The sequence below is a fragment of the Musa acuminata genome, chromosome BXJ3-7 (genome assembly GCF_036884655.1).
Source record: "Musa acuminata AAA Group cultivar baxijiao chromosome BXJ3-7, Cavendish_Baxijiao_AAA, whole genome shotgun sequence".
Classification (NCBI taxonomy): Eukaryota; Viridiplantae; Streptophyta; class Magnoliopsida; order Zingiberales; family Musaceae; genus Musa; species Musa acuminata.
This window is the reverse complement of record NC_088355.1, coordinates 18,507,599-18,524,085: the sequence shown is the minus strand read 5'-3', so window position 1 is coordinate 18,524,085 and position 16,487 is coordinate 18,507,599. Positions and strand designations below refer to the sequence as shown.

The window sequence follows — 16,487 nt, the reverse complement described above, 5'->3', positions numbered from 1 at the left end:
TTGATACTATACTAGGTATCAAGGTAAAAAGAAATAGTGGGGGATATGTTTTGAGTCAAACTCATTACATAGAGAAAGTATTGGAGAAATTCAGTCACTTAAAAATCAAAGAAGCAAATACCCCATTTGACCCAAGTATCAAATTAGTCAAGAATGTTGGAAGAATAGTGGCTCAATTAGAATATTCAAGTGCTATAGGAAGTCTTATGTATGCAACGCAGTGCACAAGACCTGATATAGCATTTACAGTTAGTAAATTGAGTAGATTTACTAGCAATCAAAATATAGAGCTTTAGAAGGCTATTGAAAGAGTTCTTGGGTACCTTAAACGAACCAAAGATTATGATGGCCTACAATACTCAAAATTTCCTACTATTTTAGAAGGATATACTGACGCAAGTTGGATATCGAGTTTTGGAGATAACAAATCCACTACTGGTTAGGTGTTCACCTTGGGAGGTGGCGCTGTTTCTTGGAAGAGCAAGAAACAAACGTGCATAACTCACTCAACTATGGAATCAGAATTTGTTGCTCTAGCAAATGCAGGAAAGGAGGCTGAATGATTGAGGGACTTTCTATTAGAAATTCCATTGACTTATAAGAGTGTGAATTCAATTTCTATACTTTGTGATAGTCAAGCCACTTTAGCTCGTGCATATAGTGAAATATATAATGGAAAGTCAAGACATATAAGTCTTAGACATGATTATGTGAGGAAATTAATCAAGAGTGGGATTATTTCACTCACATTTGTGAAAACAAGTGAGAATTTGGCTGATCCATTCACCAAACCTCTTACAAGAGAAGTTGTAAGATCAACATCAAAATGGATAGGGCTAAAACTCCTTGAATAAAAGATCCACCAATGATAGCAACCCTACTCAACATTATGAAATGAGTAATGAAGAGTTCAAAGGGTAAGAACAAGTTATTGATATGTGGAGTGGTTCAGCACTTTGAAATATTTTATGAGTCCCATCTAAAGATGTTAAAGTGCTGGTTGTCACCTAATGAGGGTTAAGTTAATTATACTCTTAATGAAGTTCAGTCAAGTTAGGACAAGTATCTCAAAGAGTGACAAAGATACTATAAGAACTTCACCTATATGAACTTAGAAGTGATGCCGCTTCGATTGAGAGTTGGAGTTTCTCTCATAAAAGTTCATGAACTTGGATGAGCTCAAGGCTATATTAGGGCTAAGCGAGATTTTATGAGGAATACAAGAATGTTGTATTTATGTGTGTGGTATCACTAGTGTTGTCATGAGGAATAACAAATTCAAAGCTTTTATACTATTTGGGATTTTGACTTCACTTTGTGATGCTTACACTAAGGTAATATTCAAATCGAAAGATATATTACTTTATTAATAAATATTATTTAATCACTTGGAGAAAATTTTAAATTTAAATAAGTGAGGGATTGTTATAAATTGTTCAAATTAAAAAGAAAAAAAAAAGAATTTCTTTTCAAAAGATTTATTTGAAAAGGTGTTTTCTTTTATTTTTTGGTAGTTATTTTTCAAAGGTCGTGTTTTTTGAGAAAATAGTTATAATTTTCAAAGGTTGTGTCTTTTGAGAAAATAGTTAATTTTCAAAGGTCATTTCTTTTGAGAAAATATCTATAAATAACTATTTGGGGGTAAATTACAAATACAACTTTTTCATGCTCTTCTTCTTTACTTTCCAAGTGATTGAGCTAGACATTCTCTAATTCCTCTCTGAAGATTCTTTATTGTTTGCTCAATACAGATCTTCTAAAGGCTTGTCATATCCACTAAAACTATTTGCATCAAACCCAGAGCAATCTTATTGAGAAGATGGTGCAAATATCATTTTTAGGAAAGTGTTTATACACGTTTCAAGCCTAAATATCTTTCCTAAAGTATTCTTGATCTTGTGTTTGTTATTTGTTTCTATAGTATTTTTTATCCTCTTCTTTGTCGTATCTTTTTCCCAACATGATTAATATCTCGAAAAAATATATGTTTGGGGACTACTAATATGACCTTGCTTCAAAGGGTAACGAGGGCAAAAAATCCAATCGATGCCTACTGGATATGTTATGTCAGCCTTGAAAGACATCAAAGCACCTACGGCAAACAATGCAATCTGAATTATGTGAGTCTTCATGTTTACTAGTATTATGATAAATATTGATAAAAAAATAACGTAATTAACGAATCTGTTCGGGTCAATGTAGGCTGGTTCGAATAACCGGCTCACTCGAACCCGCTATAGCGCCTGAGTGGCCTCTATGCGGATCGACGTAGCTCCCCGTTCGTTGGAATCGGATCCGATGTCCAACACTTCGGACTCCGCGTGTCTTTGCTTTCTGTGGTCACAAGTACCGTTCCTTTGGCGGCGACCAGCAAGAGAGAGGGGGACAGCAGCAATGAATCTTATGGGGAAGCGCAAGAGGTCCAAATCCGATCCCTTCCCCGCTTCTCTTTCCAAGCGCCTTCGACGGCAATTGCAGCCCGATACGTCGGAGGGAGATCCCGCCGCCGCCGCTGCCCCCGCATCGTCCTCTCCCTCCCTCGTCATGGTCTCCGAACTCCCCGCCGACTGCACCGTCCTCGAGCTGAAGTCCCGCCTCGAAATGTTCGGTCCCATCTCCCGCACCCGCATCGACGTCGATGGCCGTGGATACGTCACCTTCCGCTCCGACCACGCCGCTGAGGCCGCCGTTGCCGCCTCCCTCGATCCCACCTTCGGCCTCTCCGTCCGGTCCAAAAAGGTGCCTCCTTTACCTTCCTCTATTGTGCTTTCCATTTCCCTGTGGACATTGCTTTGTGGTTTTAGCTCTCTACCAACATTGACGGGAAGGCTTTAATGGTATCATGAACATGTCAAAGCTGTCGCCCATTTGTGCTCTTCTAATATATTATTTTGATTTAATTACTTGCAAATTGCTGATACCCTATTTACTAGTTTTATACTCTTCAAAGAACTCATCAGGGGGACAGTTAAGCGTGGCGTTGATTCCATGATGGAAGATCAAAAAAATTATCCGTGCAAGAGAACAGGCTGATCAAATTTTGTATTAGATGGGGATAACTGGCTAAATTGGATGTTAAGGTGTGGCTTAGGGTTCAGAAGTAGATTGCATGTTTAGGAATTTGCTGCCAACATGAGGGGTCAGTTCAGTAGCTATGATACCAATCTTATGCATGACAGGTTTTATGTGCCTGCAATGTGTATTAATTGTCTGCAAAATGACATCTAAGCTCTTATCCTTGCTGCTTTTTCTAGCAGAAACAGAGCAGTGATACCAAAGTGGTGTAGATCTTCATTTTAGCCTCAGACTACAAACTGAATTAATGAATATAATATGCAGAAAGTTCCTGATCTGCAATACTGTTCTATCTAACAGTGAAAAAAATCATGGTTGACACTTGGTGTTTTAGCATCTAATGTTTAGGCCAAAGCTGCCCTGAACAAGATTGGTCGGCACCAGCCATCTTTCTCTTTTGCTAGTCAATCCTAAATTACCAATAAAGACACTCAACAGTAAAAACCTCTAAAGTGCACATCTACATATATTAAACATGTAAAATTCACCTCAGAATTCCATAAAGTTGAATTAAATGCCATTATCTTTTAAGCATTTTCATTTAATTCCTTCTGACTAACTCAAGATAGTCCAACGCATTCTACAATCATTTACAGCTCCATTACAAAAAAATTGCCTAAATCCAAAACTTATTTGAATTTGGAACCTAGAATGCAACTGGAGATCCAAGAACAAACAAGATCATGAATCAAATTATTTTTTTAATTTATTTCATTTTGTACATTTGCTAGGGCATTGATGCTAGTATTGCCCAGGATCCTTTTGAAGGTTTACTAACCTCCTGTAGAGTTTTTTGCCCTCACTAGTTAATCTACACTCTTTTTATTTTTCGTAGTTGCTGAATCTTAGCATGTTATTAACATTGCGACTATTTAGAATTGATGTAATTCCATATTGTGTGCATACATATATTATTTCTAAATCCTAATTAAATCCACATGGTTTCTTAACAGTAGGTTTTCAATCATAGGTCAAGGTGTTAGGATCAAGAGTGGCACTAAGAGGGGGGGTGAATTAGTGCAGTGGAAAACTTTCGCTATTTCAAAAAACTTATTTCGATTCAAACCAATTCCAACGAGAATGGTTTCAATTCAATTTGTTTCGGAAAGAATTTGAACTTGAAACATTTCGTGAAAGTGCAAGAGAAGACTAAGGTGATTAGCAGCAATGTAAATTGCACAAATGAAAAGCGTCGGTTTCGTAAAGTCTTCGTACGATTAAAGCCAATCTCGGAAGATGTTTACGTGAAAGCGTATCTAGACGTAGTTAAACCACAGTCAGGAGGAGAGGCAGTTTGCTATAAAAGAAAGTTGCTCAAAGTAAATACAAACCGAGTTTTTGAGTGGTTCGGTCAACGTGCCCTACATCCACTTTCGGCTTCCTCCTTCGACGAGGTCACCGACATACACTAGAGGCCTTCCTTCAATAGGCGAAAGCCAACCACCTTTTACAGCTTTTCTCCTTTTGCCGGGTTTAGGAGACAACCCTTACAAGTTTCACTCCTCTTTCTTGGATGGTTACAAGGCTAAGAGATGAAGGAGGATAACTCTAACTTTTACAACACTTTAAGGCTCAAGAACTCAAGATTTGCCAATAGGTTTCGTGCCCTTTCATGTAGGAAAGGATGGGGTTTTTATAGGCCCCAATGGCTTCAAAAATGGAGCCAAAAAGTGTCTAATCCCGGATTTCCGGGGTCCTAGCGGTACCACCGTCATTACTGGGCGGTACTACCGCTTGACACCTGACACTGGGTGGTACTACTGCTCAGTCTGGGCGGTACCACCACCTGATAGAGCTCGGAGATCGAGCTCTAGCGGTACCACCACTTGACAAGGGCGGTACCATCGCTGGCAACAATAACTGCCGGCGGTACTATCGCCTGATAGGGGCGGTACCACTGCCCAGAATTCCTAGGAGACCGAGTCTCCCAAGCCGTGCCACCGTCGGCCCTAGTGGTGCCACCACCGGCCAGGAATTCAGGGTCCTGGTTGGGCCTTGAATCCGGCCCAAACCAACCCAACTTAGTTAGTGGGATTACCTCCTAAATCTAACTTAATTTACGCTCTAACTACGTTAATTAAGACATGATTACTGCACTTCATGTTCCAGTGCGTCAATTGCTCTTTCGGCGAGCTTCCGACGTACTTCCGGTGAACATCCGAGGAACTCTCGGCAATGCTCCGGCGGACTCTCGGCAAGCTCCCGGACTTTACGACGATCTTCTTGGCAAGTTCCGACGAGCTTCTTTGGCAAGCTCCTGGATTTCTCGGTTGGTTCCCGCAGAACTTCCGACGAACTTCCGGACTTTCGTCGAACTCTCGAACTCCCAACGTGATCTCGATCTTGACTTCGGCACAACACCTGCTTTATGTCTTACTGTCATAGTAGTTAATCCTGCACACTTTTCTCAACATATAGATTAGATCAAACAAATTACAATTGACTTTATCAAAATCTGAGATTCAATAATCTCTCCCTTTTTGATGATGACAATCAATTGATGACGGAGTTAACCTTAACTCCCCCTATCTATATGCCATACTTGAGAAAAGACATTCTTAAATTTAAGGCATTTGAATTCAAGAATCAAACTGATAAGTTAAATTCATTAAACTTATCAATATGCACATCATGATTCCTATCATGATCTAACATTCTCAAAATGATATCAAGGCATGACATCCATTTTCAAGTATTGATATTTCAAATATGAAGGATGACAAAGATAGCAATTTATCATTCTATGGTAAGATATCAATTTGTAAAATTACAAGTTAAGCTCTAGATATCTTATCATAATGAAGAAAATTTATCAAGCAAGCATTTCAAGTATATACAATGAAATACATTTGTCATCAATTTACCACATTTTGGTATTATTTCTCCCCTTTTGTCATCAACAAAAAGGAGAACGATTCAACAATTCAAGTGTGGTAAAAATTCATGCCATATTTCAACTTGTAAAAATTCTTACCAATCATATTTTAAGCATTCATGACATGATATTATTCAAAAGTTCTCATATTTTAAGCTTCCATCAACTTCTCCCTTTTTAATTTTTCATTAAAACTTTGCATAAAGAAGGAGAGTAAGGAGGAAAATCTATTGAGAACCAACTTTGAATGAAGTTAAAAACGATAAACGAGTTTCATTAAATCATGCATCAATTTTCATAAGGATCAAGATATTCATGTGAAATCAAATCCTCATTCTTGCAAGTGTTCATCTAAAAAAAATCATAAAAATTCTTCCTTCGTTAAGCAAGAATTCATGTGAAAGAATTATCATATGAAGGATAAAAGAAATTCCGAGAATTAATCTTCATAATGAGAGGATCATCACATTAAATCCATTTCTCAATAAAAATTCACAAGAGATAAATCCATGAGAGATGCATTTGTCAATGACTTCTATGTATCAAAAATAAACTTGATCTGACATAGACTCATGAAAGCTCTATTTAAGAAATACATTAAGTGAAAGATAGTCAGGAAAGAAAATATACATCAAATTCATGCATTTATAAAGTGTTTTGTCATAACTTTGTATCACTACTTGCATGAGGCAAAATCATTAGTGTTTTGTAGTACTCGAAGATTAAGAATCCGATGTATGATTAAAACTTCTTAATATTCAATCATAATCATGAAAGTAAACATGATATTGAGGCACACAATCTTATCATCATGTAAAATTCGTAGTACAGAATTTAAGTGATTGATCAAAGAATCAAGAAAGTCCGAAAACGAAATTTAACAAATTCATTCATTCAGACATATTAACATTCCTAACTCTCTTCTAATAAAATCAAATTGTTCTTCACTTAAAGGCTTTGTAAAAATATCGGCTAATTGATGTTTTGTATCAATAAATTCTAGGATTACATCATGATTAGTGACATGATCTCGTATAAAGTGATACCTAATGTCAATATGTTTTGTTCTAGAGTGTTGAATAAGATTCTTGGTTAAACATATTGCACTAGTGTTATCACATTTTATGGGGATATTTTTAAAATGAATCTTATAATCCTCTAAAGTGTTTTTCATCTACACAACTTGTGCACAGCATGCACTAGCTGCAATGTACTTAGCTTCGATTGTAGATAGTGCAACCGAGTTTTGTTTCTTGGATGACCAAGAAACAAGTGCGTGTCCTAAAAACTGACATGTTCCGGATGTGCTTTTTCTATCTAATCTACATCTAGCAAAATCCGCATCAGCATATGCAATTAGTTCAAAGTTCTCGGATTTTGGATACCATAATCCTAGATTAGTGGTACCTTTTAGATATCTGAGTATTCTTTTAACTATTTTGAGATGAGATATCTTAGGATTAGATTGAAACCTAGCACAAAGTTCTACACTAAACATGATATCCGATCTAGTTACAGTGAGGTAAAGTAAACTTCCTATCATACCCCTATAAGCTTTTTGATTAAAGCTTTCTCCACTTTTATCAATTTCTAACTTAGTGGAGGTACATATAGGAGTGTTGATAGCTTTTGAGCTATCCATATTGAACATTTTTAGCAAATCTAAAGTGTATTTTGTTTGACTAAGAAAGATGTCATTACTTAGTTGTTTGATTTGTAAGCCTAAAAAGAAGGTTAATTCTCCCATCAAACTCATTTTAAATTCAAGACTCATACTTTTAGCAAATGATTCACAAAGAGATTCATTCGTGGAACCGAAAATAATATCATCAACATAAATTTGAACAGTACGAAAATTATTTTCAAAATTTTTGATAAACAATGTAGTATCGACCTTGCCTTTAGAGAAATTATTTTCAATAAGAAATAAACTAAGTCTCTCATACCAAGCCCTTGGGGCTTGTTTTAAACTATAGAGAGCTTTGGTCAATTTAAACACATGATTAGGGAGACTATTATTCTCAAATCCGAGAGGTTGTTCAATATAAACTTCTTCGAAAATAAAGTCATTAAGAAATGTACTTTTAACATCCATTTGAAACAACTTAAAATTATTACTACTAGCATAGGCAAGGAGTATCCTTATGGCTTCTAATCGAGCCACAAGAGCGAAGGTTTCTTTGTAATCGATACCTTCTTCTTGGTTGAAACCTTTGGCCACTAATCTAGCCTTGTTTCTAATCACGATACCAGATTCATCTTGCTTGTTTCTAAAGACCCACTTAGTACCAATAACTAAATGGTCATTTGGCCTAGGAACAAACTTCCACACCTCATTTCTCTCAAATTGATTTAACTCATTTTGCATTGCGATGATCCATGAATCATCTTTCATGGCCTCGTCAATGCATTTAGGTTCAATTTGGGAGAGAAAAGCGGTGTTGACACAAAAAATTTTAAGAGAAGAACGTGTTTGAACCCCTTTAGATGTGTCTCTTATGATTAGCTCCTTAGGATGAGCATCTACATACTTCCAATCCTTGGGTAAGGATGTTTCGGAAGTAGATGCATCCAAGTTGCTGCATGGAGAAAGGGTTTCATTTAAATTCAAAGCATCAAAATTAACATCATCATCAAAATCATTTTTCTTAATTTCGGAAACCTCATTGAAAACAGCATGAATAGATTCTTCTATAATCAAAGTTCTTTTATTAAATATATGAAATGCTTTAGAAATAGAAGAATACCAAGAAAAATTCCTTCATTGGATTTAACATCAAATTTTCCTAAGGCATCTTTTTCATTCAAGATAAAACACTTACACCCAAAATTTTAAAATATGAAATATTGGGTTTTTTGTTATTTCACAACTCATAAGGAGTTTTGGTGAATAAGGGTCTTACTAGAACTCTATTCATGACATAGCATGCCATGTTTACGGCTTCGACCCAAAAATATTTGGGTAGGCTATGATCATTCAACATGGTTCTTGCCATTTTTTGTAAATTTCTATTCTTTCTTTCTACTACTTCATTTTGTTGAGGATTTCTTGGAGTAGAGAAGTTGTGGTTGTATCCATTAGATTCACAAAATTCTTGGAAATCACGGTTTTGAAATTCACCACCGTGATCACTTCGAATTGACGAAATCATAAAACCCTTTTCATTTTGAATAAGTTTACAAAATTTAGAGAAATACCTAAAGCATTCACATTTGTGTGCCAAAAAATAAGTCCATGTATATCTACTATAATCATCCACGATGACAAATGCGTATTTGCTACCTCCTAGGCTTGATGTAGCAATTGATCCGAACAAGTCCATATGGATCAATTGCAAAGGTCTAGAGGTGCTTTTTTGGTTCTTAGGTTTGAAGCTATCTTTTATTTGTTTTCCTAATTGACAAGCATCATACACATTATCTTTGACGAACTTGATATGAGGAATTCCTCTTATAAGTTCTTTAGATGAAATTTGGGTGATTAGTTTCATGCTAGCATGACCTAATCTCTTATACCAAAGCCAAGCATCGTCATTCAAAATCGAAAAATACATTTCATTACAAAGATCATTAATATCGATGGTGTATATGTTTTTTTTTTTTAATGCAATCATAGATATGTTTTTGTGTGGTTTTTCAATAATACAAGCATTAGATTCAAATTTAACAATATATCCTTTATCACACATTTGACTAATGCTTAAGATGTTATGTTTTAAGCCATCAACTAACAATACATCTTCAATAAAGAAGTTGGATTTGTTACCTATGGTTCCTTTGCCAATGATTTTACCCTTGTTGTTGTCTCCGAAGGTGACATATCCTTCGTATATGCTAGTGAGCTTAGAGAATTGAGATGGATCTCCGATCAGATACCTTGAACATCCACTATCAAGGTACCATCTCTTGCTCCTAGCTTGTGATGGTAAACGTTTTTATAAAAAAGGATGATTTTTAGGTACCCATTTGACCTTGGGTGTCTCAAAAATTGATTTAAATTGCTTATCATGTTGCATTGAGTTATTTGAGGTTCTTTTAGGAACCCAAATCAATTTATGTGGACTACATTTCTTGAATGAACAATGATAAGCTACATGCCCAAATTCGATTATAGTGAGACATGCAAGGTAGGGCCTTTAACAAAGGTGGTTGGATTATAGTGAGAGCTACTCACAAATCCGATTCCACCTTTTCCTTTTGAAGTATTTCTAAATCATGGCATTTCGTACATAGAGCTAAACTATCATTATGCTCAATTTTTAATTTATCGAAATTGCTAACAAGAGAATCATGCTCATTTTTTAACAATTTATATTTTTTACTAATTGATTTGCATTAATCAAATAAATCATGAAAAGCATTTAATAGTTCATCAAATGACAAATTTGCGTCTAATGAACTTGTTACCTCATCTCCAATGGCCATTAGCGCATAGTGAGCAACTTGCTCAGTGTTAGTTGGCTCCTCTTCTTCGGATGCGCTTGAGTCGTCCCATGTTGCTTTGAGTGCCTTTTTCTTTGGTGTCTTCTTCTTGGCTTGGGGATATTCACTCTTGTAGTGTCCCGGTTTCTTGCATTCGTATCAAATTACTTGATCTTTCTTGGGTTCAAAATTATTTTTAGTGTCATTTTTAAATTTATTTCTTTTAATGAATTTTTTAAATTTCCTTATTCAAAGTGCCAAGTCATCATCAAAGTCTTCATCACTTGAGTTTTCTCTTAAGTGGTCTTCTTGTGTTCTCAGTGCCATATCCTTCCTGTTCTTTGGAAGAGTGTCTTCAAGCTCTTCATGAACTTTACATGTCATTTCATAGGTCATTAGTGACCCAATTAGTCCTTCAAGAGAAAAATTATTTAGATCTTAGGCCTTTGAATAACCGTTACTTTAGGGTCCTAACTCTTTGGAAGGGATCTTAAAACTTTATTAACGAGTTCAAAATCCGAGAAACCTTTACCAAGTCCTTTTAGACCATTGACGACATCCGTAAATCGGGTGTACATGTCTCCAATGGTTTCACTCGGTTTCATTTGAAATAACTCATAAGAATGAACTAAAAGATTAATTTTTGACTCCTTCACTCTACTAGTGCCTTCATGAGTCACTTCGAGTGTGTGCCAAATATCAAAAATCGTTTCACAAATCGACACTCGATTAAACTCGTTTTTATCTAATGCACAAAATAAGACATTCATAGCTTTTGCGTTTAAAGTGAAAGTCTTCTTCTCTAACTCATTCCAATCGTTCATTGGAAGAGAAGACTTTCGAAATCCATTTTCTACAATATTTCGAAGCTCAAAATCCATTGAAATCAGGAAGATCCTCATTCTTGTTTTCCAATATGTGTAATCCGTCCCAATGAACATGGGCGGACATGTAATTGAATGACCCTCTTGGTTACCGACAAATGTCATCTCTCTTGGGTTTTAAACCAAACGAGAGTGAACCTTACTTTGATATCAATTGTTAGGATCAAGAGCGGCACTAAGAGGGGGGGTGAATTAGTGCAGCGAAAAACTTTCACTATTTCAAAAAACTTATTTCGATTAAAATCAATTCCAACGACAATGGTTTCAATTCAATTCGTTTCGGAAAGAATTTGAACTTGAAACCTTTCGTGAAAGTGCAAGAGAAGACTAAGGTGATTAGCAGCAATGTAAATTGCATAAATGAAAAGCGTCAGTTTTGTAAAGTCTTCGTACGATTAAAACCGATCTCGGAAGATGTTTACGTGAAAGCGTATATAGACGTAGTTAAAGCACAGTAAGGAGGAGAGGCAGTTTGCTATAAAAGAAAGTTGCTCAAAGTAAATGCAAACCGAGTTTTAGAGTGGTTCGGTCAACATGACTTACATTCACTTTCGGCTTCCTCCTCCGACGAGGTCACCGATGTCCACTAGAGGCCTTCCTTCAATAGACGAAGGCCAACCACCTTTTACAGCTTTTCTCCTTTTGCCGGGTTTAGGAGACAACCCTTACAAGTTTCACTCCTCTTTCTTGGATGGTTACAAGGCTAAGAGATGAAGGAGGAGAACTCTAACTTTTACAACACTTTAAGGCTCAAGAACTCAAGATTTGCCAATAGGTTTCGTGCCCTTTCATGCAGGAAAGTGTGGGGTTTTTATAGGCCCCAATGGCTTCAAAAATGGAGCCAAAAAGTGTCTAATCTCGGATTTCTAGGGTCCTAACGGTACCACCGCCATTACTGGGTGGTACTACCGCCTGACACCTGACACTAGGCGGTACTACTACTCAGTCTGGGCAGTACCATCGCCTGACAAGGGCGGTACCATCGCTGGCAGCAATAACTGTCGACGGTACTACTGCTTGACAGGGGTGGTACCACCGCCTAGAATTCTTGGGAGACCGAGTCTCCCAGGCGATGCCACCGCCGACCAGGAATTCAGGGTCCTGGTTGGGCCTTGAATCCGGCCCAAACCAGCCCAACTTAGGGCCCAGTTGGCCTCTAACTAGGTTAGTGGGATTACCTTCCAAATCTAACTTAATTTATGCTCTAACTACGATAATTAAGACATGATTACTGCACTTCATGTTCCGGCGCGTCAATTGCTCTTCCGGCATACTTCCTGCGAACATCTGACGAACTCTCAGCAATGCTCCGGCGGACTCCCGGTAAGCTCTCGGACTTTACGACGATCTTCTTGGCAAGTTCCGACGAGCTTCTCTAGCAAGCTCCTGGACTTCTCGGTTGGTTCCCGCAAAACTTCCAGCGAACGTCCGAACTTCCGTCGAACTCTCGAACTCCCAACGTGATCTCGATCTTGACTCCGGCACAACACCTGCTTTATGTCTTACTGCCATCGTAGTTAATCCTGTACACTTTTCTCAACATATAGATTGGATCAAACAAATTACAATTGATTTCATCATCAAAATATGAGATTCAACAACCATATTAATGGTCGAGAAACATGAAAGAACATGAATTAGTAGGAATTTAGGATATAACATCCTGTGAAATTTAGGCTAGTCAAGAATTGTAGGCATACTGGGAGTATTCATTGTGAGGAATGTGTTGGGGACAGTGAACACTGACATATATGATTATGGCATCAGATGGTTTATCTTATGAATGAGAGAGAAGGATGGTGAACTGGGATCATGGTTGTGAAGACTTGATAATGACATTTGTAGGGGGCTACTATTCAGGAATTGAGATAGTAGACTTCACATTGGAAGATCATCTGTTTGAATATTTGTTTGATGGAACGAACCAACTGGTTCAATCATCTAATTGTTTTTAGTTTTTGATGGTTTAGTTCATTGGTTTTCTTGAACACATCTACTTGTAAATTTTGATGCAGTTAGAGTCTCTGATGAGTTCCTTGTCATATCTTTGCCGAATCCTTGTGGATTTGCTAGTGGAAGATCTGATAAAGACTGATGTACAAACACAGAACTGATAAATTTTGGAGGGATATCTAACGAGTTATCTGCAGAACATCTCATTTTCTATTTTTTTGATATCTTGTATGCAGACAAAGTTTTGTTGTGTTTGCTTTGTCTCTTCTTACCTGGAAACAATACAGGTATTAGTGGTTCGAGCGAGCGATCCATTACCAATTAAGACAGGAGTCAAGATTTCTCTCCCATCAAAGCTGCTTCGTGCAGAAATACCATTGAGCAGACTTGGTCGTAGTAAGAAGCTTAATCCAGGCATGAGTACAGAAAGCACCAAAAATAGACCAAAGAGTCCCCACGCCAGCAGGGAAATTATCTCGTACCATGATCTATTTTGAGATTCACTTCGATGAGCATGTGAAGTCCCATCTGTTAGAATGGATCCAGTTTTACTTGTAGCATAGCTGTTTATTTGAAGCTGAAGAAAATATTTGTTATATATCAAATGACTGGCTGAATGTCTCAAATGATGTAATGCTAATGGTTGATTAAGTGGAAAAAAAATGATGGCACTCAAGGCTATAATCTTATGTTTCTCAACTTTCATTTTTCCCCCGAAAACAAAAACATGATGGCCTCAATGCCATTAATCTTATGAATGCATTGTTTGTAATGTTTAAGCATAGTTGTTGTCAGGAAGCGTTGCATTTCTTAACTGTATCCGTGATATGTTTGTTTTGCCGCCAGGGATCTAAGAATTGAGTCGGAAGTTTATGCAGCAACCCAGTGCTAGTTGATGTGCCTCCCCGTAAATAGGAGAGCCTTAATAGAGCAAAAGTTTACATCCATCCATCAAAGAACGCCATCAGTCTGAATCATCAGATGATGATGATGATCTCACGTAGGATTCTCAAGGCTAATTATAGATTATCCATCGTACTCAAGGTTACATCCATCAATCTAATAATCATCAGATGATTTCATATAGGATTCTCGAGGTTAATTATAGAAGATTATCCATTATACTTAAAAAATTTACATTAAGATCTTTATAATTTTAAAAATAAAATAAATAATTTTATTTATCTTAATATTATTAGTTGTATTGATGATAAATATAATAATAATTTTATTTATCATAATATTGTCAGTTGTATTAATAAAAAATATAATACAGAACATTATGTATTGGATCGATACAAAAATATTCTATTTATTTTTAATAATTTTATTGATAAAAAATAATTTTAACATCTCATATGTTAAAATTTTAAAATCATAGAGTCTATGTAGAGATTTAAAATTCATGATTATGATTTAATGCTAACATTTTTCATGTCCCAACAAAACCTAAATTTGCATCCATCAAATAATGAGAGGTAACAAATACAATGAAGTCAATTGATTTACATTCATCAAAACATCCATCCATCATCATTGTATGTGTTCCACATATTAGTCCAATAACAACAGAGACCATCCATTTGATCTCATCTCATCGAACGCATCACTCCACCAAATCATACAAATCAACCAAAGAGGGAAACTCAAAACCTACTCCTCCTTCAGATGCTGAGCTGCTCCTGGATCCTCCTCTCGAGCTCGTCCTTCATCGCGCCGACGACTCTTGCCACCTCCTGCCCTCCTTTCACCAGCGCGAACGACGACATAGCCTGCACCTTCGACTGCTTCGACACCTCCTACACATCGTGAGGAACGAAATCCCAAGTCAAATCAAGAATCGATCGCCCTAAAAATCAAGAGGAGGAGGATGGCATCACCGGCAGCTCGTCAACGTCGATCGAGGAACACGGCGTCAGTGTACTGGGCGGCCATCGCCCTGAACGCCGGCTCGACGAAGCGGTACGGTCCACACCAGGACGCGGAGAAGTCGATTACCATCTTCCCGTAGGGAAGCAACCCAGAAGAAGCAAACAGATCAAATGGGTGATCGAGAGGCGGGCATAGACCCGACTTATGGATACGATTAGAGAATGCGAGGGAAGAAGGGTTTGTCGGTCAACGAGATACCATTTTGTTGTTCTGGGTATGGGACTGCCAGTTGTGGGTCCATTCACCAACGGAGTGGACGGCGATGACGGCGGAATCGCCCACCTCGGCGGCAGCGGCGGCTTGGCTGGAGAAGAGACCGCCCATTCCGTCTGTCTTGTATACTTCTTTCCCCTTCTATACACTTTACGGAGGACTAGGGGTGTGTCATGGGTATATCCACAATAGCTTGTCCTCTTTATTTGTGATTTCCATATTTACCCCTGCAATTGCCAATTTGATATATGTATCCTTTCAAACTCTTATAAATCCCTCTTAAATTAACTAAAAAATTATATATATATATATATATATATATATATATATATATATATATATATATATATATTACTCTAATATATTAGAGACTTTTTACTTAAAATTTTTTGACCTTTATTTAATGATACCCTATAATTAATTTTTTTCATTATAGTGACATAAATACCTTTTCATCCGTTAATTTCACACATATTTAATCTTACAAAATATTGTTTGAACATGCATAATCATCAATAACTGTCTTAAGTATCTTTTATAATAAAAAGACATAATCTGTCTTAAGTGAATTTCAAGTGAATTTCAATTGCCAACATGAAATTATGGTAATAAGCATACAACTAGAAATAGCGATTGAATTATAATAAGTCTTAAGTGAATTTCAAGGTTTCAATAAGTTTGACTATGATTAAAGTAAGTAAATTTAAATTTTAAATACTATTTATGCAGAGGATAAGTTATTTAAGTATAGACAAAATATATTACACTAAAGATAAGTATTACACTAAAAATATTGAGATCTATAAGTAGATTGAAGTTTGAATTTAGATTGAAATATATCATTCTTGTCAAATCAAATTAGACTCAATTTGGGTTGCACTAACACTAAAATTATATTAAAAAAAAATTAGACTCAATTTGGGTTGCACTAACACTAAAATTATATTAAAAAAAACTTGAGAGGAGGTTTAATGAGATTGAACCCATGATCTCTTAGTTGCCTCTCTAATCAGCTCACTAAAATCAACTCTTATTTAATTCAACCTTATCTTTCTCACCGGTGCAAAAAAAAAATTAATTTCTATCTCATTTCTCTTATATTTTAACCCTTTCATCGTTGAAGCCCAAGGATC

General features: G+C 36.6%; 1 protein-coding gene and 1 pseudogene across 3 annotated transcripts; one reads left to right on the top strand and one right to left on the bottom strand.

The window, feature by feature from the left end:
• The first annotated feature begins 2,309 nt into the window (after nucleotides 1–2,309).
• LOC103992040 (uncharacterized protein At1g27050) lies at nucleotides 2,310–13,893 on the top strand. 3 transcript variants are annotated; one of them, XM_065158707.1, is made up of 2 exons: nucleotides 2,310–2,739; nucleotides 2,951–3,235. In XM_065158707.1, exons 1-2 carry the CDS (start codon nucleotides 2,395–2,397, stop codon nucleotides 2,990–2,992), a joined length of 387 nt encoding a protein of 128 aa, XP_065014779.1. In that variant the 5' UTR covers nucleotides 2,310–2,394; the 3' UTR covers nucleotides 2,993–3,235. The 3 variants fall into 3 exon arrangements, with proteins under 3 accessions (XP_065014779.1, XP_065014780.1, XP_009409886.2); XM_065158708.1 differs by having other exon boundaries at nucleotides 2,312–2,739; nucleotides 2,961–3,235; XM_009411611.3 differs by lacking the exon at nucleotides 2,951–3,235 and adding an exon at nucleotides 13,497–13,893 and having other exon boundaries at nucleotides 2,316–2,739.
• An 802-nt stretch (nucleotides 13,894–14,695) lies between these two features.
• On the bottom strand, nucleotides 14,696–15,608 carry LOC103992041 (thioredoxin H2-2-like; annotated as a pseudogene).
• Between the last annotated feature and the right edge of the window lie 879 nt (nucleotides 15,609–16,487).

Excerpts from the sequence above, each read along its gene's own strand:
- LOC103992040 (XM_009411611.3), top strand. The coding sequence starts at position 2,395 with ATGAATCTTATGGGGAAGCGCAAGAGGTCCAAATCCGATCCCTTCCCC. Across the intron at positions 2,740-13,496 it reads TCTCCGTCCGGTCCAAAAAG|GTATTAGTGGTTCGAGCGAG; the intron begins GTGCCTCCTTTA and ends GAAACAATACAG.